Raw genomic sequence first — 24,855 nt, 5'->3', positions numbered from 1 at the left:
TTAAGGAAAAAAATAATATACATTACACGTTATAATATTAATAATTGTACCTATTAATGTTCGGTGAATATAGTTATACAGCAGTAATAGAAACTAATGGAAACGATATAAACACTAAACAGAACGTTGGTTGTTGAGCCTTCGTTTTTTAAGATCGGTTAATACAGAAATAAAATAATTTTTTTCAAACCAGTAGATATACAAACCGGTTATCTGATAATATGAGTATTATAAGCTAAGACTCTAACATTATAATTGTATAGGTCATAAAATATAATGTAAGTACTACACCACCTACCGAACGAAATCGAATAAATACCGAGTTGACTAGGTTTTCAAGTAATCGATTAAAAAGAAAGGAAATAACGTAAACGCTATAATCCGAAGCAAAAAACTCGTCGAAGTTTGGTGATCTACAAGCACAAGTTTAGAAAACGGTTTTTTCGGACACTTAAAATTAATGAGCTTTCGGTACATACGGAAAAAAATCGGTCGGTAAACTCAATTTGCATTTTATGTAATATACTTACGTAACATGATATTGCAAAAATATTTTTTCGCTTCAAAAATACAGAATGATTTTCTTACCGTGAACCTCGACCAAACCGACAATATAATCAATAATCATTATAATCTGCAGCTTATCCCGCTACAGTTAATATAATATTATTTATATTTTAACGTTTTATTTGAATGAATCGCTTTATAAAATGTGTGTCAATGCATAATAGTTAAAAAAAAAAAATACTCGGTATTTAGTAGGTACTATGTAGGTAGAATATAAGTATAAATATAATGCCTTGATAAGACATGCGTATTATACTTAAGACACGATAAAAAAAAATCACCCTGTAAAATTTAATTGCTTTAGCAGTATGTTTCACATCTAAACGAAATAATAAATTATAAACATAATAATATTATTATATAATATACCTACCAAATACGGTAATATGTATAATATTAATATATTTTTACTCGCGGATGTGGTTGTGCATATTATACAGTCATGTACACCACACTATAGTCACTATAGTGACACACGATGTATGATAATATTGCTATGTACCTATATAGATAAAATAAACCACAACGACAGCCTGCAGCAGTGGTGGTGGCATATTTATTATAAGCACATATTATACTTCGAAACCTACGTGGATGCATACATATATATATATATATATAGGAGCTGTTACGACAACATGGTATACGATTATTCAAACATTTTAATGGTACGATCTAGGTACAGCTGTAAGGGTGGCAGTTTACTGCGGAGGTGTATTAAAACTAAACTGATCTCTTTGGGAGCGAAACGCAGTGCATTTCAATCAAATCTCGTTACACAAATGTTTCGACATCACGCCATCGCGTCAACCATCGGATCATATTATATCCGACGTATAAGTCCATTTTATTCACTTATTTAATCATAATAATACGAGGTATACGCATAAAATATATCGTGTGCGTTGTTTTTTATTTGATTCTTACATCTACTGAAGCGAAGAATATACCTACAGTATTCTATATAGTCATATTGAATTCAGGTGATTTATATTTTTACTGGGTGAACGTTTTTTTTTTGTTGGATAAAACCGGTAAAAGCAATGCTCAAAAGTTAAAAACGCGTTCGTGGAATCTAGTCTGATCAGTGAGACGATATTCACCCTACGAACAGTTAGTTCTTCAATAGTTCTTTCTTTACAAACGTTTATAAAGAAATATTACCGACACCTGTCAACAAATAAGTCGTCTACCGGCCATGACACTCTGGAGGATTGAGTATATTTTGAAATCATTCAATCATCCATATTGTATATTATATATGTATATTATATTATATGGGCTTGTTGGATTGCAGCTGGTCTGCCGGTTTAGATCGACATCTATTTTATACGCATATATTGCATAAATATTATTATTATACATTTTTATTGGCCTATCTGAATATTTAAGTCCGACAATTTGTACGTTATACGATATGAGAAAAGACGCGTGCAAGAATATTTTGTGCCGCTTAGATAAACTAGTTCAATGACCGTGTGTTCAGTGAAAATATGTAACATTTTAGTCAAAAGATCACGGACAGTTGAACGGGATATTAGGTTATAGTTAGATGCCCACAATAATTTACTCAGTATAAGATTTAGCCATTTGGGATGAATTTGGTTATTTATATACGATATACCCGAAATAACAATAACATTAAATTTTATAGGCTACGTACGGTATAGTCTAATACAAAATATATGGTTATTCATTTTTATAATTTATTGGTAGATACTGGTGCAAGAGAGAATATAAATTTAGAATATCCAATTTATCTTTATTAATTACTATAATAGTAGTTCAAATTATATGATTGGAATATTTAGATTATTATATGAATATTCCTAAGCATAAAACAAATATTTTTTTTAATAAAGTACCTAGGTACCTAGTACCTACATAAAATAATTCAATTATAAAAAGGAATTGCGTTCAAATATAATTAAATTTGGATTGCCCTTGTATAATTCATGGTTTGAATAAACATATAAAATTAAAATAGCATTAATTACTATTTACTAGAGTTGCAAAATAGAAGAATCTACTAATTATTCCAAAAAATATTGATTCACTTGAAGTTTTTCTATCAGCTTATGGAATGGACTTGTAAGGGATAATGTTTGTGTATTGTGTATATAATAATATAATACGAGTATATTGTTTATTATTGATCTTTTTATTAAAAACATTGACAATAATAGAATTTGTATATTATGTAACTCTTAACGATTAAATACAAAAATATTAATTAACAGTCTGATAATATTAGCCAATGGCTGAGTGGCACTGACAATGAGGGCGAATGATGGCAGGGGTATTTAAAGTGTCCATAAATACCACCGTTAATGAGCATTTGAACTATGTTTTTGTAAAATATATTCAATGTAGTTTTCGATCAGGGAAAGCGATATTGACCAGACAAAAATGAAAATATAACAATGGCTATTTATTATGTAAATTTACTATGTATCTAAAAGGTTAGGTACTACATACTCAATAAGCATAGACCGCCCCGCGGTATAAAAATAATAATATATTGAACAATAATTTTTAATATTTTTTATAAATTCATTAACTATACCTATAATATTATTCATGTTTGTGTAAACAAACGAAGATGTACTTACATGCATAGGCGTAACTAAGATGATGGCTAAGGATGAGCTTATCTCCCTGAAGTAGTTTTTAATCCAACTGAGTTAAAATCAAAATTCTTGGATAAGAAAAAAACTATCATTGGCTCAACATGTAAAATAATTAATAAAATAATAACTATACTTGTATTTATATTGTGGATATATCATATTATATGAGAAGAATCAAAACATATATCAAGTCGACTATGATCAAAAACAGATTTAGTAGTCTCGCTATACTAAATAAATGTGATGTACATATTGATATCAGTTTATTTTGAAACAAAATACTTTCACATAAATTAAATTTATTACATATTAAATATAGTTTGGAAGTCTTAAACAATTATTAACATCCAATAAAATCAAATACTTCTGGAAAATACAAAAAAAGTGAAAAATCTTATAATTTAAAATGCATGTTTATGATATTTCCACGGTTGTCATATTCAGCAATAGAAGATTTGCAAATTTCGTGTAGCATTTTCTAAATCTTTAGTATCTATTGGGTAGTATGAAAACTTTATTTTGATTTATCGTGATCCCTTAATCCCTATTACACCCCCACTCACACACACGCAACGAACCTGCAGGATACGCGCGTTCCTGACATAATCATAATAATGTGCATATCAGTATTATGAGAACATTAAATAAAATTTATGCTCCGAAGCACATCAATCCTCCTAAGGGAGCTTTTTTGAGTCCACCGCAAGACGAAAAAAAAAGCGCAAAATTATCTGGTGTAATGGTTGCGGTGACAGGCGATAGGCCGACACTGGGGGGGAGGGGATCCGATCATTAATATTGTTTCGCTGCGATAATAAAACAGCCGTCGTCACCACCGTCTTCTCCCAAGTATGCGTTGAGGGAGATGTCTCCACGCCGCCAACCCGTTTAACGACGACGCATATTGTTAAATTACTCGTTTGTGCATTATTATTATTATTCGTAGAGATCGACCGCCGCCGCCGCCGTTGCCACTACCGACAACAGACCGGAGCCCCTAGCCAAATAAATCGAACTATACACATATTATATATAATACACGTATATACTATATAGTATATACATGTGTAATTGCAGCAATTGTCGTATTTATAAACACGCGTCACAAATAAATAACTAATTAGTCGCGTAACGATCATACATTGTGATGTTTTGATTGTGGTTCCACATATGAGGTATGTCGTTGGGGGACCTAAGTATAGCTATAGGTACTATAATTACTTATTACTATCCGTTTTGTCCTCAAATTAACGAAGAATTTCGAAAATAAACACCACAGACTTCTATATAATATAATATTATTATAATATATCACTAAAATAGTGTACAGTCTGCTGTCAAAGCGCGTAAAATGGTATAATTGAAATCGTCCATCATAGCAATATATATTATTATTAAACAATATTGTAAACCTTAAATTATCCTTTCAGATGCAAGGGCCAAGGACACGCGTCAATCGTACGACTTTAATAATAACAACAGTCAACAGCGTATAATGTAGTATATACAGTGTATATATTCATGAAAACAAATCGGTTACATTCACAGTAACATCTGCATCAGCGTATACGAAAAACAAGAATATTGATATTTTAAATTATGCCTGTGGTTTGTATTAGAATCGATTTTTGTCTCGCATGTTTATATATTTATATAGTGGTTTAGCCAAACTGCTAACCAAGCGCAACTAAAACATAACGCAATCGTCAGAGGGAGCTGTTATAGGGCTGATTACAAAACACCACAAGGGCTAAATCCAACAATACGGTAAACAAAGTATATTTTCTGACATCAACCACCATTACTCGATACACTCACAGTCAGTCCTGTCTTCAAACGATGTCTGAACTCGAAGTTCAGGAACCTAATGAATAATGATATAACGATAATATATCTCGGTGGATGTACGAAAACTTAGTCTAATCCAACGCAAACCTAATCTTAGATCGTGGTGGTAGTGTTGACAATGGAATTCATTAATATACATTCAAAATATTATGTCAAATATGTGAATAAATTATTGCCTGATGTTAAGAACATTCACGAGCCTAGTCACACCGCTCTCCCCTATAAATATATGCATATAGGTATAAGAGTATATTTCCTAACTTTTACAAGATTTAAAAATGAAAAATTGATATCCATCATTAAACGTTCAACGTAAATATTAGGTACCTATAAACAAACTTGAATATATTGAATATATTCCAATAATAATTAGTATAAACATGTACTGTAAGTCTGTAGATCTAACATTAAAAAATAAAAAAGTTTTACTAATTCTGTAAAATGTAAAAAATGTAATATTTATTTATTTTATTATTTTTAAACTGTACTATAGATAAAATTAGTCTGTAGTTGTTATGTAATATGATAATAACTGACAATACAAATAATCATATAGCTAAAAAAAGGATTATGGAGGGAATCAATCGCAGGGCAGGACACATACCCATAGATAGCTCATCTGCAGTCTCCTCACGTCTCAAGACTTTTGTCTTTACATTTTAGCAAAATAATGTAACATTTTTTTTTTATTAGTAACGACATGATTTCTAAGTAGACGCAAACTACCCAACAACGAGAAAATTCTACAACGCATTATTTAAAACTTTAAAAGAATAGTAGGTACATACAAAGCACTACATTATACATGTAAGATAAGTGTTATTATACTAAGGCCGTTGTATTGGTTATTCATTGACCAGGGTGCGTCCTGGCGTTATTCGATATGATGTTAGATGAATTATTTTTTTGCAATAACCTAGGTTAGGTTATATGAGTCAAGCTTTTTTTTAAATTTATTATCATTTTAAACATGACTACTCAAAAATCACGAAGGTCTGTAATTGCAACCTTTTTCATTTATGAGCGGGATATACCCATTATATATAATATATAGTATAATAAAATAACATATAGGTTAGAATACGATCGCGTACCGTACTTAATATCAGTAGTACCTACCTACCTTTTTCATTATTCAATACGTTATTTTTATGCAACCACGGTGCCTCACCAGGAAATCACATAAACTACAAGGTATATGCCTACTATAGAGTAATATAAACGATATTATCGTGTAATCAAGACTGTGAAAGTTTACTAATATTTTTAACTGGTTGAGTTAAAATTTACTTTTTTCCTTTTCAACTTGTAAAAGTTACAAGTTAATTAGAAAAAAAAACAAATTAACTTAGCTATAAATCAGTCATATATTTTTTTAAGCTTTATATTTACACCCATACTAAAGTGCAATAAAAAAAAAATCCAACAAAATTACAGAAACTTAAAATAGAAATGTACAATTAAAATATTACATAAGAGACTAATGAAAAAGTAGGCAATAAAATGGTAGAAAATTAACAAACAATAATCGTTGAAAATATTTAAAATTTTGGATAAGCATAAACATATTACAATATATACATATCCATTTCTTATAGGAAAAATGTTAACGCTAAATCTTACGTGAGATTGTAAATTAGAAACTTGCGAAATCTATTATGTAGTTTTTATGATCTTATAATCAACAATTCAGCAACGATTAAAACGCAATTATGATGTGATACTTATGGATTTCCATTGTTATTCAACTAACATACACAATTCAACAATCGTATTCTACCCAATAATATAATATATATTTATTACTTCTATAAGTTATTAATTTTTTGTTAATCATATATATCATAATAATAGGTACTTATAACTTATATCGTTTTTGAACAGAATCTAACGTTCAGTATTTTGTGGTAGAAAATTCCTGGTTGCGCATGATAACCGTATAGCTGCATGTCATAATTTTGTTTTAAGATGACATTTATACACTTATGTCTCATGACGGCTATTTTATCATTCCATATTTAAAATTAATATGTGTATAAAAGTAAGGTTCTGACTCAGTGACTCATGAGTACTGAGTGTATAATTTATTGTCTGAAAAATATTCAATTTATGTTTACAGTTACAACTACTGTAATTCCATAGGCTCATATCATTTTTAACAAGTTTATTTTCTTATGTATTTAATATTTATACAATAATCTTCCGCATGATAACAAACAGTTTCCTGATGAATTTTGTAATTATCAAAACAACTTACAATAAGACACGAAAGTATCTGCAATATAAGTAGGTACTCAATATTTATGCAGTTTTGTTTCTATAATTTAAGTCAACGAGAATGTAAACATAATTATCTGTAGAATAATGTAATGTATTTTATTTTTGTTTTTCGAATTTTATCTCCGTGAAATCGTTTTTTCATTTTAATCCTTGTAATTATTTATCTTCTACTTGTAGTCAACGTATGTTAGCTATTAAAATATGATGTATAACCTTCATATAATTATTATATTTACCAACTGTTTGATTTTAGATAATTCTATTAAATAACCATTGAACTGGATATAAGTAATATAATACATGACTATACTGCGTTTTATTCAATAATGTTTAGCTTTAGCTTATCCGAAAACTAAATACACAATATCATAACATTAATTAATGTATTATTTGGATCAAAGTACATATTAATTGTTGTTTATTCAAAACTATATTATTTCATTGTTTAAAGCATAATTATTAGATATTAAATATTTGATTCACATCTAGCTGACTGCAGTAACCTATACGCATTACGCAGTGTACAGGTTCAATATTTACATTTTAATATTTTATGACCAATATAGACAGGTCATAGGTAGTATATTATTATGAACTACATAGACAATTGTAATTTTATAATACTTATTATTTTGTAGTGGCGGTTCTGGCTGTATTTTTTTTTACTAATAAGTGACATATCATAATATCCACACATTCACCCCCACGCTGAAAAAATATACACATCGCAATAAGAAAAGTTTAAAAACGTTTAAAAAAATATTATTATCGATCAACAATGTCAACAACTTGTAACTTTAAGCTTAAATAACTGTAATTTCAATTTAAAATTGAATGTGGATATATAATTATAATATATTTAAGTATATTATGTCCGGCGGTCAAGTGTATAGACTATTCGACTATTGGAGTAATAGCACAAATATTATCAAAATATAAAAAAATTATTGAACAATTCGGACTAATACCTGACAACGGTTCGAACAAGACTACTATTAAACATAATTAAATGTTAATTTGACTACAGAAATCCAATAGTTTTCATCCGAATTGATTTCATCTCTCCTTAGCCACTTCATAGATGTCTTGATATAGACATTAGACAGTGTGACGATAACATGAATTATTTTATTAATTGTTTACATGAACTTTGAACTTTATCTAGTGCCTCAATACAATCATTACGCACAGTAGTGATTTTTATAAATTAGCTATCATATGTGCTTGTTTTTTCTGTACACATATACACCATATTATGAGATTGTGAGACGATGTCAACTGTTGTTTACTTCAGTATCAAAATCCTACATTGCCGCCGGTATGTATACTATACTCGTATATAAATGTTTGCTTCCCGCATTTTATTTCATTTTATTTACTATTTGGTAAACTTATAAAACTTACCTTATTTGGCTTAAACTTGAATTAAAAATAAAAATAAAAACAACGACTAGGTTAAGATGTTTCAAAGATGTCAACCATTGGTGAGCTAAAAAAGAAAGCTAAGCATTATTTACTCAAAAAGTTTAAGTGAAATGCTGCCTCTTACAGTCGTGACTCTTCCCCAGAGCTACCAATGTTATTTTTGTTTAATAAATGGAATATCATTATTTATAAAATCAAATGTACTAATATTTTAGATTAAAAGTGAAGCTATATTTTTATTTTTATTATTAAATAAAAGCTTCAACGTCACAAGTTATTAGCCTAAAGAATTAAAATGTAAATTAGTAAATTTTCTCTTATGTAACCTTATGAATATATAACATATGCATTAGGCACTTTAATGAATTAGCACGTTTACTCCAATATCCTTCCTTAAAGCGAGATTCATATCCGAAGTAATATTTATTAATCTATTATGTTTGAAGCAGTAAAAATACTTAGATTTTCAAATTCAATAATTTTTTATAGAATCTAGTCCATGGTACTTTGAAAGGTTTTAACTACAAAATGTCCACAGCGTTTTTTAATAATTCGGTAAAAATAAATAAGCAGCAATATAAATATTCCATAAATTTTACTTAATAATGTATAGGGTGTCGATCCGTCTCCTTTCAAAATCGTTTTTCATATGCAATAATTTATCTTTGAGTTCAAATTTAACACAGATTTGAGGGGGGTGGCTTGCAAAGCGATTAGGGACAGATCCCTCTAGTTATATATAGTATACGATTATATCTATTATTATTATTATTATTATTATTATTTTGATGTACCTGTACAAAAATTGACGAAACACATTATTCATCACTTATTTTAATACCTAATCAAAAATATTATAAGTACCTGATATAGCTTAAATATTTCTCAACAAAAAATACATTATATTTATTTAATTTCATCATAATCATACATTCCTACTGTACAGCAGAACGGTTACCCAGTTTTCCCTCTTTTTTTCTTATTTACATTAATAAAACAAATTTATTTATACTGTCTAGTGTCTATTGATCATAGTCCAGATGCCAGACTTTTTCAATCACCAGTTCAATTTTATACTAGCTTTTCTGTGTATTACATCTTAAATTAATCCTTTATCCGTGTGTACACTATTTGTCATATCCATCATTCTTTCTCTGCAATTAATAATCGAACATTATAATTTATAATGAAGATGGGTGTATTCCTGTGTGTGGGCTCACATCTGACAAAAATAAACAATTATGTTGACATTTTTATAGTAATTATAAGAGTATTTGATTCTGCTTAATTTTTTTTTGTTTTATTTTACTTGAAAGCTGTAATTAACGTATCTTAACTGATATACCATACTTTCTTATATTATTATCTAAATATCTTTTTAGCTGAATATTTTGAACTATTTATAGCAACGGGTTTGATGTCAACAAATTGTATACATATTTATTTGTTATTTTATACTACAATCTAAATTACTATTATATTTACCGGTATCAAAAATAGAGTAGTACATCAAACTATCACTTGTGGACAATATTGAGCTGCAATATTTAAATCAACTTTTGGCTTTTGTTTTATCTTGATAATTAAAAAAAATATTTTCTTTTAACTAAATAACTGACTTATTATTTATGATAAATAAATATTAAAAATATTTTTTTTTTTACAAAAAATAGAATGTGAATGATGAGTACTACTATACTAAGTAGCTTGCAGATACTCTGAACTTCAGAAAAATCTTTGTTCAACAAAATATGAAGTAATAATATTTTTATTGTGCTTTATTAACACAATTTATACCATAAAATACACTTTTCACATTTTTTATTCTCTAAGATTTTCAAGTTTCAAGATTAATAATTTATTACTTGTAATGACTTCTACGCAGAAAAATATTAAGATGCAAACTATATTAAGTCGTCGTTCAATTGATGAGTTAAACGCAATAACAACGCAATAGTTTATATATTATTATTGTGTATCGATACGATTCGCACGTAGTCAATTTTATTTGCTTTTTTCAATCCCTCGTATTGTGTCAAATGAAAATGTAATTATTATTTTCATCAATATCCTCAACATGACTTCATAAATCATTTACAGTAATCGAACAACAACAAAATAAATAAGGGAACAACATTCGGTGTATAGGTATATAAATAATAAATATATTATGCTCGACATTGTTAGTCGATAATCAATTGTCGTCGATACTCAATAATACACCTAAGTATTTTATCATCTGAGATTTTTGTGTTTTTATTTTAAAAGATTAAAAGAATTATTAAGAGGACGTTACACCCGTATTAGTTGTCTTCGCCTTACACAATAAATGTGTGACATAGCAAATTTACGCTCTGCAGTTTACGTTTAGCTTCGTTAGCTTTAATATTATAGCGAATCTACTATTATGAAACTTTATCTGTCCTAAGAACTTTATCTGCGTTCTTATATGTAGGTTTTTACGATAATTCAATTTTTTAACAAGTTTTGCGTAAATAAAATAGCGCAGTTTTAAAATCCTTATTATTCGCTTAAAAACAGAATTATCATAAAAAAACTAACATACAAACGCATTAAAATGCTCTTACCATTAAGTTTCATAATAGGTTATTCACTCTAATATTTAAGCTAATGAAGCTAAACGTGAACTGCTGAGTGTACATAATTTGCGATGTCACGCACTTACAAGACAGTGACAACGAATACGGGTTTGACGTCCTCTTAAAAAGTAAATTCAAGTTTCAAAGTGATACTTAAATTAATATTATATAAAATAAGTTAAATGTAGGTGTATCTATTATAATAGGTAATAATTTACAACTATTTCCAGGGTAAGACTGTTCCAAATATTATTGAAGAAAAATTGCACATAACAGCGGTTTAATATGTATTACTTACAATATATGACAGACGACAGTATAGCACATGAATGTTTGATTATAAATTATATATTTATATGATTTACGTCGTGATTTTATATTACAGTTAAGTTTTTTAAATATACATAATTCATAATAATGATAGACCGAGGAGAAATAGTGTAAAAAGCATTATACCTCGTTCCACGAAGAATAAGAAAAATAATTCTTACTAAGTAATAAAAAAATTTAAAAAATATACATATTATATTTCAATAACATAAAATACACTGTATTTTGTTATATTAACCTTTTTTTTATTTTTTATTGTATTTTGTAATAAATTTATAAATAAATTAGAGAAAATAAATATTTGTTTATATTTAAATCATAAAATTGAACATATTACTGAATAATTATGAAAATTCAAGTAGGTACCTACATATTTTTATATGTACATTGTACATATTCGGATAAATCTGTCTTTCCAAATTTAATTCCATTTTACAATAGATAGTGGTGTCAACCGTTTCCGTTTATCATGAACGCTCTTATTTTTTGCAATGCAAAAAATTAAATATGACTTACTTAGCCTAGAACTTCAATGTATCAAGACGAATTTACAAATAAATATTTCTTGAATACATTTCGGACAAAAAGAAATATTTTCAACAAGATTTCTATGGAATATATTTTAAACTAATTTTCAAAGTACGTTCTCTTTTTTAAAATAAAATAAGTATACATTTAATATTAAAAAAAAAAAATTGACAGTGTCATTTATTTTTTTATGGAAAGGTGTGTGAAGTGACAATTCTTATACCATTTTATCTAGAAAAGCTTGAGTAATAGTCATATTATATTACATTATAATGACTTAAATGTAACAATAAAATATTATATTAAAATCTAGCAAGATTTCAAAAGGTATGCTAGGTAAAGTCTTGTTGAGGAAGGGAAGAAGGTAAAGTCACTCACGAGTCTGATTGTTATAAATTTTTCCAACTTTTCCTTCCTTAAGTAAAAAATTTAAATTGCGCCTGTACATCGCTTATAATATTTGATTTGGGATTTTGGAATTTAATTGTAGTCTTATTAAGAACCCCTGGTTTAATGACAGAATATTATTTTGCTTATGGATACACTTTTATCATTTCATATTTCACGTGACTATTACATAGTACAATTATATAATGCACGTTAGTTGTGCAAAAATGTAATCTAAAATTATTACTGTGTACCTAACTATATTTTTATTTAATATCGTTTAAAACAAAATATTTAATTATTCATAATTGTTCTTTAATTCTTCATTCATCATCAACCTCTTACATCTTCCTCTGATTGGAGTATACCTAACCGAGGAGCCTGTTATAACAGGCTGTAGGCCTGTAGCCAACAAATTTTATACATGAAAAATATTTAATTAAATATATCTAAAATGTTCGATATTATATAGAAATGATATTTGTTTTTATTTTGCTAATATTATTGCTTTTTTAATATTTGTATGGATATAATAGTTAATGGAAACGAAAAATTATTTAAAAATTTGAGAACAGTTTGTTGTTACTATATTTTAAGTTGTATACGTTATATATTATAATTAATGAATAATTATCTTTATTTTTTTGTAATATTCTAAACTTTCTAGTTTTTCGTGGCTTTGTTGCAGTTCAGTAATTTTGTTTGAATTTAAATGCTATTATATACTTAGTTGAAGTCATTATATTTTTGAACTTCGAAAAAACTAAAACGCACATTAGTCTGAAATTTAGTAATTTCATAAACGAATTTAAAGTTAAACGAACAGTAAAATAAAATTAAAATTAAGTTTGTTGTTATCTTGTAGCTCGTTAAATTTCTTTTTTATACACTATATACAGATATAATGACACAACATGCTCATTTTGACGAAGCTATTTTGTATGTGTACAATTAATATTTATTAGTAAAAAAATCTTCAGATCTATGTAACTAACATAGGATTTAGTGGTTTAACAAAAGAACAAATCAAATTCTATTAAGTACACATGGAAATTTTAAAAACGACTTTTTAATCACATTTTTCAATAAATTAAATTTCTTATGCAGCAGATAATTGTGTGTGTGTGTATAATGTAATATATTTGGCAGTGAAATATAATATGACATAAATCCAACAGTTTTTCTTTATATGCAATAGTAGTGCAGCGTCGGGGTCGGGCTGTACCTATATATTGTTGTAAAAGTTTTAAAAATAATATATAAACCTTATATAATACCTTTACGGGCGGGACGACATGACATGACGGATTGTAATATTCAATTATTATTTCTATAGTTGTATGAAAAAAAGTTATAATACATATTTTATACGCACGTATAACTGTGTGTTTTTTACGAACACATATAATATAATAATGCATTGTACTTGTGTCCTGTCTTTAAAAACGAATGTATAATGTAAATACTTTAATGAACCTTACATACTCTCATATGGACATTGAACACCAGTCACCGAGCGAAGAGGAAACTTCCTATAGAAGTGCGAGTCCGCGTCTTAATCAACCATATTATATTAGTAGTTATAATACAACATAATACTTTCAGAGGGTGGGTGAGTGGGTTAAAAAAAATATTCAATATTTACCCATGAACTTGGGGAAATAGTTCGGCGCAGACACGCGTAGACCTGCAGTGAAGGTTGAATTCCCTTCCACCGAAATCCTTTTCTACGACGTGCGTACCTGGTTCGGCGAAACTACACCGAATATAATATATATTATATATGGATCGTGTCGAAAACAATGCATTATAATATTATTATCGTCCTGGAACGACGGTGATGCCCACCCGATGACGTTTGCTTTTAAAAAACTAAAAATAAAAAACCGACCGGCGTTTTTTGATACTGACCCGACAAGCAAATCGTCGACGTCACCGCGATTGCGTCATCACGACCTACAACAATCCGATAAGGATATCTTATATCAGTGGTGGCGTATAATAAAGTACTCATACTATTTATTATTGTTGTGGTTATTAATAATATAAGTAATTATTATTATTAAATGTTAATAACCACAACAATAATAACAAACGAGGCAAAGCTCGTGTGCCGTCAACTCTTCCGCCTGCGTTCGGCAGCCAAAGCGGAACGGACGTTTTTCCAGTAAACCCATCTACCTACGCGCCCAGCGAAAGGGGTGGTTGGTATACGCTCCGTATCGCACCCCCCCGCGGGCGACCGTTCACCGCCAGTGGGGAGGGAATGGAAATTAATGGTTTTCGTTTTTGCGCCGCGGAGGAGAAACGGAGGCGTGGCTCGCGCGGTCGTCGTGCGCACGGTCTGCGCGGTGGCTGGGACCATGCCGGGACGGCGGCGTCGACGGTGGTGAGCGGGCGGGTAGAGCCGACAGCTACGACGACCGCGACGGTGCACTGCGCTGCACTAGCACTACTCGACGACGACCGCCGCTGCCGTCGCTGCCACCACACGCCACCGGCAGTTCACAGCGGACCGTACTTCACGACGCACTGCTGCAGCTGTCGATCATTGCACTCTATCGTCGCCACTACCACCACCAACACCACCACTACTACTACTACTACTACTACTACTACTACTACTACTACTATTATTACCACCTGAGCAGTAGGAGTAGCAGCAGTAGCCGACGTCTCTCGGTGTCGTCCGCGTACGGATAATAATAATAATATTAAGAAAAAAATTAGACATCTCCTCTCCGGGACATAGTTACAATTTTTTCATTTAATTCAACTCACCCCTCACAGGCCCACGTCCGACCCTCCCGAGACCCGAGTCCCCGTAGTAAATAACCCGCACGCACCACGTCCGTTTATTCTCTTGACCGTGTCGCCGGCAAACTGGTAACGATTTCGCACCGCCGCAGCTACCCGACGTAGTAGTAGCCACGGCACCCAAACGACCGCCGCCGTACCGCACGACCGCCGGCCGCAGCCGCCGCCACTGCTGCACCACTGCAGCGCGCCTTAACGACGACGGACAGCCACACGGCTGCACCAGACCGCACCAGACGCACCGCTATGTCGCATCATTTCGCCGCCGCCGGAGACGTCGCTGGAGTGCCCCTGAAGTCGACGGTAAGTAATTGCGACAGCGATCGCGCTCGCTCTACATTATATATAATGTACCTATTGCGATACCGTTATTTTAATTACTATATTATTATATTATAACCGTCCCGGGACACTGCCGTCACCACTTGCACCACCTACCACTAACCACCGTCCGGTAGAGTATGTTAACGCCACTGATTTTGCGCTGGTTCGGCCGTTTGGCGGAAGTATATTTGATCGTTTTGCCACCTGCACTTGGCGAAAGCGCAGCGTGTGTTTCCCTCCCCAATTTTTCACGAACCTACACGATTTTTTACGTTTTTCCGGCACGACGAGGGGGTTGATAGTTTGATACGCGTGTTATCGCACCGCCGCGGCCGCCAACTCACGTGCTGGCCAGATGCCGAGGTCCGATATATATTTACATAATATGTATATCCGCACCGCGGCACATTGGTTCGTAAAAAAGGGTTCCTATTTGTTAATATTATGTTGTATACGTGTTATAATAATATATATCTATCGGTTGTCTATATATAGTGTTGTTAATAAATACCACGGTGTTGATGTTTTATGGATACATGTTATTTTACATAATATAAAATGAATTGTGATGGTATGTTCCCCACACTATAAGATTACAAAAACGTATTCGCGTTCGGTAAAATCGGTGTTTTTCTTCAATTTTTCTTTACAACTCTATAGGTTCCTTGTAATCATAATATTACAATAATATTAATATACAATATTATACTGTTATTTATATTTGGTGGTACGGCTTTTTTTTCTTGACACGCTTGCCCGTTTTCAGGTCGGGGTGGGTATACCTGTCTCGGCCGAAGATATAAACCTACAGACTTTCGACAATGATGACAGACTGCAGGTGTGCGTATGTATGCTTTGGAAATCTAATAGAAAAAAATGTATTTTAAAAACCGAATTCTATAACGTTTGTCTCACCCAAATTCTACACGCTTGGATATTAAATTTCTACATCATAATATACCTAATAACAATTATTTCATGTTTTATATAATACTCATTGTTTTTTTTTATTTTATTTTGTTATAACAACAATGTTCTTCCAACTGAAATGCATGTGAGAGCTTGTTTGTTGGCATGCCACGATTTTATATCACGACGGTATAATATTATTTTAATTTTATTATATTATACATAATATTTTGACATAATATTATATTATAATATACACAGGGTCGACGAAATTGTTCGTTTATACAGGCGGGGATTATGTCAAAATGTATACCTACTTACACTCTCCGCCAGTTTTATAACGAAACATTTTGATGACCATAATTTGTATAGATTCATATTAGACGATTAAATACCTATACGGTATGAGATGATAATAATATATAAATATAATATTATAATATTAATAACTATTAATAACTTATTACGCGCAACTTGCCGCGCGCGCATTTGTGTGTGTGCGTGTGAGGACCGCTTTCATCCATTCTGAGTGTTCCAATAGGACAACGCGAAAATATAGTGTTGCATTCTGTTGTATTTTTTAATTATTTTTTATTGTTTCCATAATATTGTGCCTAGTTCGATTTATATAACACATGCAGACATGCAGTAAATGCAGTAATAGTAAATTACCACAATAATAGTATTAATGATAATAATAGTAATAATAATAATACGATACGTTCGTTTATACATAATTATGTATGTATAGATATTATTATTAGTAGTAGTGCTTACGAGCTGCTGTGTTATTGTTTTAATATTATTATTATTGTTATTTGTTGTTATTTGTTGTAATTTGTAATTAAAATTTAACACTAGCTAACTTACCACTGCATCAGTGCAGCGTTCGAATAGACGGGCATCACTACTGCATTAGTATACTAAATAACATTTTTACATCATATTAAACTGCAGACACCGCTTACGAATAAAATTCACTTTTTTCATATCGTTTTTTATTGTGACGACAGTAATTACAACACACGCGCCGACGAACAATTTACACAGCTTTTTACGTGGTATTAAAATCTGCTCGTATCATTCCAGTGTAAATATTGAACGTGTATTGGGGGTCGGGATATCAATAGCGATTCGTGTTTTATTTATTTTATTAAGCGCAGTTGCGTCAGCAGTCTATGCCTAGTTGTTTTAGTTTATAGTTATAGTTCTATAAACTAACTATTTGAATCAATTTTATTGGTATAAAAACGATGGTTAATAGGTAGACTACGTTCAGTGTATAATAATATGATTGCGATGCCACATGCGCGCGAATGCACGCAATCCTCTCGGAACGGGTACTATACCCGATTTCTACAACACTCAAATTATACTTACTATGATATTTTGTATTATATTATGATTGTATCGCAACAAAACTTATGAGTCTTACCACGAAAATAATTCATTTTTGAAAACCTATACTCACGATTCGTTATACTACTGTGCAGTTAGTTACAAATCACAATCAATTCTATATAGTTGTTGGTATTTGTTTGTAGTACAATCATGACTTTGAAAATGGGTTTCAGTTTCAAGTTTTGAACATCCTACTGTGCTGCCCGTTTACGTGTGTATAATAATATGCCATTATATTATATTTTCTTCATACCTATACACGTACACGGAGAGGGCAAACTGGTTTTACCGATTTCATACAATAATAACGTTATGTTTGTGGGATCCCATTTACCTACTTAAAAATAACCTATAACACCATCCACAACATATGAGTGATGCCTGCGCATAATCCCTAAACTCTAAACTACCTACTAAGAGACGTGTTCATGTACACAACAATGTTTAATTCAATATTTTGTTGGTGGTGGCACGAGATTTGTCAAACATCGAAAAGAAATGGTGACTAATTTTCATTAAATTTGCATGTTAATCGTATAACGTATTACATGTTAATATTATATTATATAGTTGCGAGTCAATCAATCGATTTTTCGTTTGCGAGTGGTCCCTTAAGCTTCCTATGCCGAACAATATGTTTTTTTCGAGTACTCTTTCTAGTGTTTTACATTGTATTATTCGTTTGCGACTTCCATTTCTATATAATATTATAATAGTCCATAATGGAGAAACGTCGAGACGATATAATAAACTAATCGTTCTTTTTATTATATTGGCATTCAATACAAATATACTTACATTATTCGCATTCTTCAAATATTTATAGGTGAATGTGCGTTTATTCACTTCCATATGGCCATATTATGTATAGCTGATGTACACGACGCATATTATGCAAATACATATTTTAATCAATGTTCTAAAAGTCTGTTAAATATACTTCCGGGCTTTAAAAATAATTATCGATTGGTAAACAATCAACATTGACATCGGTATAAAGACATTTAGTTATTAGAGAACAGAAAAAAATTCCAAATAATATGATATTTGCCCACTACAGTGTACACACTCAAATATGAATAATTGAAGCGATCGTCGATAAAACTAATACTAATTCAGTTTATTTTTACGCAACACATTAAAAAGTGATTTCATTGAATAAAATTGAACCACCACGTCATTATTAAACCACTCAAGTCTCTTAAGTATAATAATATTATATTATACATAATAATATATTTCTATTTATTCCCATAATATAATATTCCTTACGTACCTGTAGGTTTGAACTTTGAACGATTTATTATTAAAATTATATTCTTTCATGTATAAATGTATAATGCTATTTTTACGGGGTATTTCGGTCGTCTATTTTTTCTTTCAGGAAACACAGCGACCCCCTGTGACACGGTCAAAAATAACTTTGTATATGTTTTTTTCACATTAATAATGTATTTAAATTCGTGTATACATATTGTATAATAATACTTATGGTTCATTACAAAAGTGTCGTGGTGCGTTTTAAATTTTAATATGCACTTAAAAACATTACGGCCACTCCTCTTGTCGCTGAACAAACATTTTGTTCTATTTTAGACTTTGTAGTTAGGTAGGCGGCTAACCAACAGACGGGTTTTTAGGACAGAAGTGATCGATTTCTAATGGGGTAACACGAGGAATGAATTTCATACCAAAAATTGTGAACTTGCTTTATTGAATACGTATATGTTATAGTCGTCATATTTTAATGTTCAATTTTTTTTTTGTTTTAAATATTGATAATACTATTAAATATATACTATATAGTTAGATGTTATATGATGTAGGAAGTTGGAACTTATCAAATAATGCTCAAAAGACTTTCAATTGTGTTTTGTTACATTTTATTTTTAAGAGATATTTCGATGGACATACTTAAATTTAATTATTTTTATAAAAATATTTTTAACATGAATGATATTTAAATACTATTTTGTTTGTTTAAAATGTACAATTATCTTACCAGTACAGCTCTATTAACTATTTGTTTTTACATATTGGATTTACTTTTTCATACATTTACATAAAGACGGCTAGAAAGATTACAACGGCAGTAGGTCACTTTCAAAATAAAATCAATATATATTTTTTTTTGTGTATGTATAGTAGCTGGTCGATATGATTTTGCATTTTCTTAATTAAACTGAAAAGTTTGTTTCCCCGTCACATCTGGTCCAGTATAACTGTTTAAGGAACGCCAAGGTTTGTTTAACATTGAATGACCTGTCGGGGATGGACGTAAATCGAAAATGTTTAAGTCAGTCTGGTCACGTACGAGCGATGCTTGTTTTGAATATACTTAGTGCAGTGTTTTATCTGACGGTCGTGTAAAAAACGGACTGAAGAATAACTTACGGAGTAAAAATGTAAAAGAGTTTTTTAAAAATATTATTCTTACTGCACATCGCGCAAGAGGTTGTACAATTTTTCCTATCGATATTATTTTTTAACTGGCACCAGTTATTTAGTTTTTTCTAAACCCGGTAAGGTCATGTCAAACTTAAAAATAAATTAGAACATCCAAGTAATTCTTGAATGTCAAACGGTGTATTTCTTTTCCTCCCACCATACACCTACAGACCCGATGTATATTTAGCATCTGGCATCTCATACACTGTGGCAACAAAAACACTCGTGTATTGTAAGGGTGGGGAGTCGGGTAAACAACGTAATATGTTATTATAAAAAAAATGATAATAATTTAAATTAGAAATATATTTCAATATTGTGACATACTGATATTACGTTAATTAATTTCATGAATTTTGTTTTGAAATTAATTACATTTTTCTTTAGAACTGGGTGTGTAGTAACAATTACAATTTACCCTAAAAATGGTCAAATTATTATGCAATACGATTATTGTAACCAACATTTTTTTTTAAATATACAACTTTTTCTTTAAATTTGATAATTATTAAAGATTTTAAATAAGGAACGGACAGATTAATTGACAGTGATAGTAGACTTAAACATTACCGTAATCGAATATTAAAATGTATATTGTGCAAAATAGGTATTATCATTATTATATGATATTAATAGACATTGCTGTATTTATAACGGTTTCTTAAAACTTTATAATAAATACCAATATTATCATCTCAATAAATGGCGTTTACGCTACAATATTCCCTACAGTAGCTGTACACAGGTCATCAATATAAAACGTATTAGGTACAATTTTAATAGAGCTTTAACAATATATTATTATATCATAATAAATAAGTAATAAGACTCTATTAATAACGTATTACGTCACCAACCAATATCTCAATACCTACATAATTGTTATTATATACTGTATTTACTATATTTACACTTATATTTGTTTAATAACGTAATGTTATCGTTCGAATCCAAAGCATTTAAATATTTTTTAAACAATATAATTTCATTCCTATTGTGACGTCTAGACGTATATTATACATGAGCTACGGTTACACAAATTATAATTCACAAAATAATATAAACACGGTTTCTCGAGCGTAATATTATTATTATTATTGTTACTGTTGTTGTTCCTACACAGCCTGTTTTAAGATTTATGGCCAATGAACGATCGCGGTTAATTCGTTAGATGGAGTATGTGTATAATAATATTATTATACATTAGGTACCTGCGCGATGCCCAAACGTCCTAAACCAGCACTACCTTATGATGAATAATATTGTTTCGCCACTGTTTCTCTTTTCTTTAGAGATCTTACTCGTGTAAGCTTCGTTACTTACCATACGAATTTTGAATTTACACGATCATACGTGTTTCAGCTTAGCGTCGACAACAGCAATAATTATTTATAATTATACAATCTATTATCCTTTATTCCCGTCCTTTCGCCGTCCCGAGTCGGTGTTTCACTAAGAGTATATTAATATAATGGTCATTGTTCGAAATTTTACAACCAAACAACCATTCGTGACGGTCTGTGAAAATCGGTAAAATCCAGTACACAATAATTAATAATATTTTATTTTTAATACTGGTATATTATATACTTAGTATCCACGCGTTTGGTTCGTTTTCATACAATACATTTTATGTACAGGTAAAATATTGTTTATGTGTTCGTTTGAGCTACAGAACGCGTCCATTGAGGATTTAATAACAAATATTATATTATTTAATACCCAAGTACAGACAAAACAAAAAATTAAGAATAAAACGATTATTCGGTGAAAACCTCTGATTACAGATCAAAAACTATAAACATAAAATAAAATCAAAAATAAATATATTTTATGCTTATAATTTATATTATTTTCATAATATCTGCCACGAATGTTATAATTTTTCATAGCATCTTACTCGGTGGACCAGGATTATCTACATGTCTAATCGGATTCGTTATGCTCCTATTCCGAATACATAATATTATTCGTATATCATTATTTTTAAACTAAATCCTCTGATGAATAATTACTATTCGTTACTAGTAGACCTAGATATTTTTACGATGTGTCTACAATATTGTCTGTAAGACGTAAATAAAAATGACTGTTACATAATATTAAAGTTACGCAAGACGAATTATAATAAAATTATTAGGTACTTAGATCCTCCTCTGATGTACCTGCGTCTTTTTATTATTTATTTTTTTTTTAATATCTTAAGGCTGCTTGCGTGATTATAAAAAGCCACATTTTTTCACTACGTAGTGGGTTCTCATTCATTTAAGCATCTTTTTTTTACGTCCGTTGATGATTGCTTTTTATTTTTTTTATGATCGTCGAACTTCGTTTATATAGATAGATTAGACATGTGAGTATGTGACACATCACTCGTAACAGTCGTAACATAAGGAAACATCAGAAAAATGGTTAAACACTAATAAACGATAATAATTAATGTGTAACTGTTTAAGTATAACCTATCGCGTTGACCTCTGCACATTACCTTCCGCTTTCCGGTTATGAGTTTACTAAACGATCTTTATCGTAGGATAAACTATTGATATTTTTACATACTATTATCTTTGAAGCATTTATTTATGTGAAAATAGACTGATTTATCAAGCATGTTCATCCACATTAGGTTATTACTTTATTAGTATTAAAAAAAAAATCGTTGAAGGGTATATGCAATTAGAGTAGAAACAATTATGTTAACTTATTAGACATGTCTTATGGTGAACCTCAAGCCTGGGACTGGGTGTTACCTTTGGTCTCTTTATACAAATTTGTTTATCCTTTTGTCCTTTTACTTCGCCTGGAAAACGATTCGAATAAAATTTCCTTCTAGGATATATTTTTGAAAATATCATTAAAAACAAAAATATCACACATTTGAACTTTAAAATGTTTTTCTTAAAAAAACAAACAAACAAAATTAATCGTGTTAAAAATATATTTAACAATGTATGTGAACAATATTTTATGTTCCACTATGTCCACTAATCAATTTAAATTTAAATTATTTGCGCACCGTAATTAAGTACCTATATTTTAATTTAGTTTTATACAACAACAAAAATATGTTGAACGAATTATACAGTTTTCATATTTATATTCCAATTATCATTTTATATTATAAAAAGATAAGGTACTTCATGTACATTTATATTTACATTTTGCAAATTATAATTAAACACTAATAATAAAATTTGTGTATTTTATGTTGAAAATTGAATTTAATATTTTTAATATTTTACATCGTTGTAAAACGAAAAACTAAGGTTAGGTATGATCAAAACGCTTATTCCATTATTGCCATTATTCAAAGTTAAATTAAATTACTGTAAATTATTATCGTACAATTAATTAAGATATTAAATATTATTAAAAACCCAACATTTATTTTAAACAAGGTTTCTTGTTGCACATCGCATAATAATATACTCCAGTTAATTATTAGTGCGTGTTTCGAGTGCTAAATTTACTTTGAATTAGTCAAAAATCTCCATATATTTTTACTTACTTATTATTCAATGTGTTCAAAATATTTTACGTTTTGTTAAATTAATGTATAAACGATTTTTTTCAAAAGCTAAATTTGTTTTAACATTAAGAATTTAATTGATTAAATTAATTACACAATTTGAAGTCATTTTAAACCAATATTTTAGAAAAATTAGTTTTTATTCTTCTATTTTTTTTTTTTAAGTATTACGCAGTATAACAGCATATATTTTTAATGAGCAGAAGACCTAACATTTTGTGTGGAACTCCAGCGACACTTCACTTCGCTTATCTTGACTTTAAACAAATGAATTACTCTAAATTCGATTTTCATACTTTGAAATTCTAGGAAAAATATTCTTAGGAATATAAAAATTGAAAATACACGTCATTAAAAAAAAAAATACTTGAAAAATAAAAACCATACAAAAAGTAAATAAAATAATTGTTTTCACAGATTTTGTTTTGTAACTACTTCACAGTTGAAATTATGTAAATCTAATATTACTCAAAACGTTAATACTTTTCGATCAATTGTTTGACAGAATAGCCTTGTTAAAAATTATTATTACTGTTTAGAAAAAATATAAAATTATTAAAATTATAATTCAATTTTCTATAATTTTCGCCATTCAATGCCATCGGATATGAGCGGAAATGCCTATAATGTTCGTTATCCGAATTATATGTTAATTGAGAACTTACCAAGATCAGAGATTATGAATGTCGGTTCTAAATCGATTCTTAGTCCTTAAACAATTTCTTTAGGTACTTGAGTTATTATGGAACGCGGGTGTTGTATCAATTTCTATTGTATTCTATCGATTTCCATGACAACGTACAATAATATAATACGTAAGAAAGTCCTTTGA

The 24,855-nt window shown here is 29.9% G+C and overlaps 1 protein-coding gene across 3 annotated transcripts in view; it reads left to right on the top strand.

The window, feature by feature from the left end:
• The first annotated feature begins 15,039 nt into the window (after window positions 1-15,039).
• Window positions 15,040-24,855, top strand: part of LOC132918900 (proton-coupled amino acid transporter-like protein pathetic) — a 35,172-nt gene continuing 25,356 nt past the window's right edge. The window contains exons 1-2 of one of the 3 annotated variants that reach the window (XM_060980252.1): window positions 15,040-15,715; window positions 16,503-16,574. In XM_060980252.1, coding sequence (XP_060836235.1) covers window positions 15,659-15,715; window positions 16,503-16,574 — 129 coding nt within the window. In that variant the 5' untranslated portion in view covers window positions 15,040-15,658. Of the gene's footprint in view, window positions 15,716-16,502; window positions 16,581-24,855 lie in introns of all 3 variants that reach the window. The other 2 variants (XM_060980251.1, XM_060980253.1) reach the window with 2 other exon arrangements.

The sequence above is a fragment of the Rhopalosiphum padi genome, chromosome 2 (assembly GCF_020882245.1).
Source record: "Rhopalosiphum padi isolate XX-2018 chromosome 2, ASM2088224v1, whole genome shotgun sequence".
Lineage (NCBI taxonomy): Eukaryota > Metazoa > Arthropoda > Insecta > Hemiptera > Aphididae > Rhopalosiphum > Rhopalosiphum padi.
The sequence above is the reverse complement of the archived record's forward strand: the minus strand, read 5'-3'. Positions and strand labels throughout refer to the sequence as shown.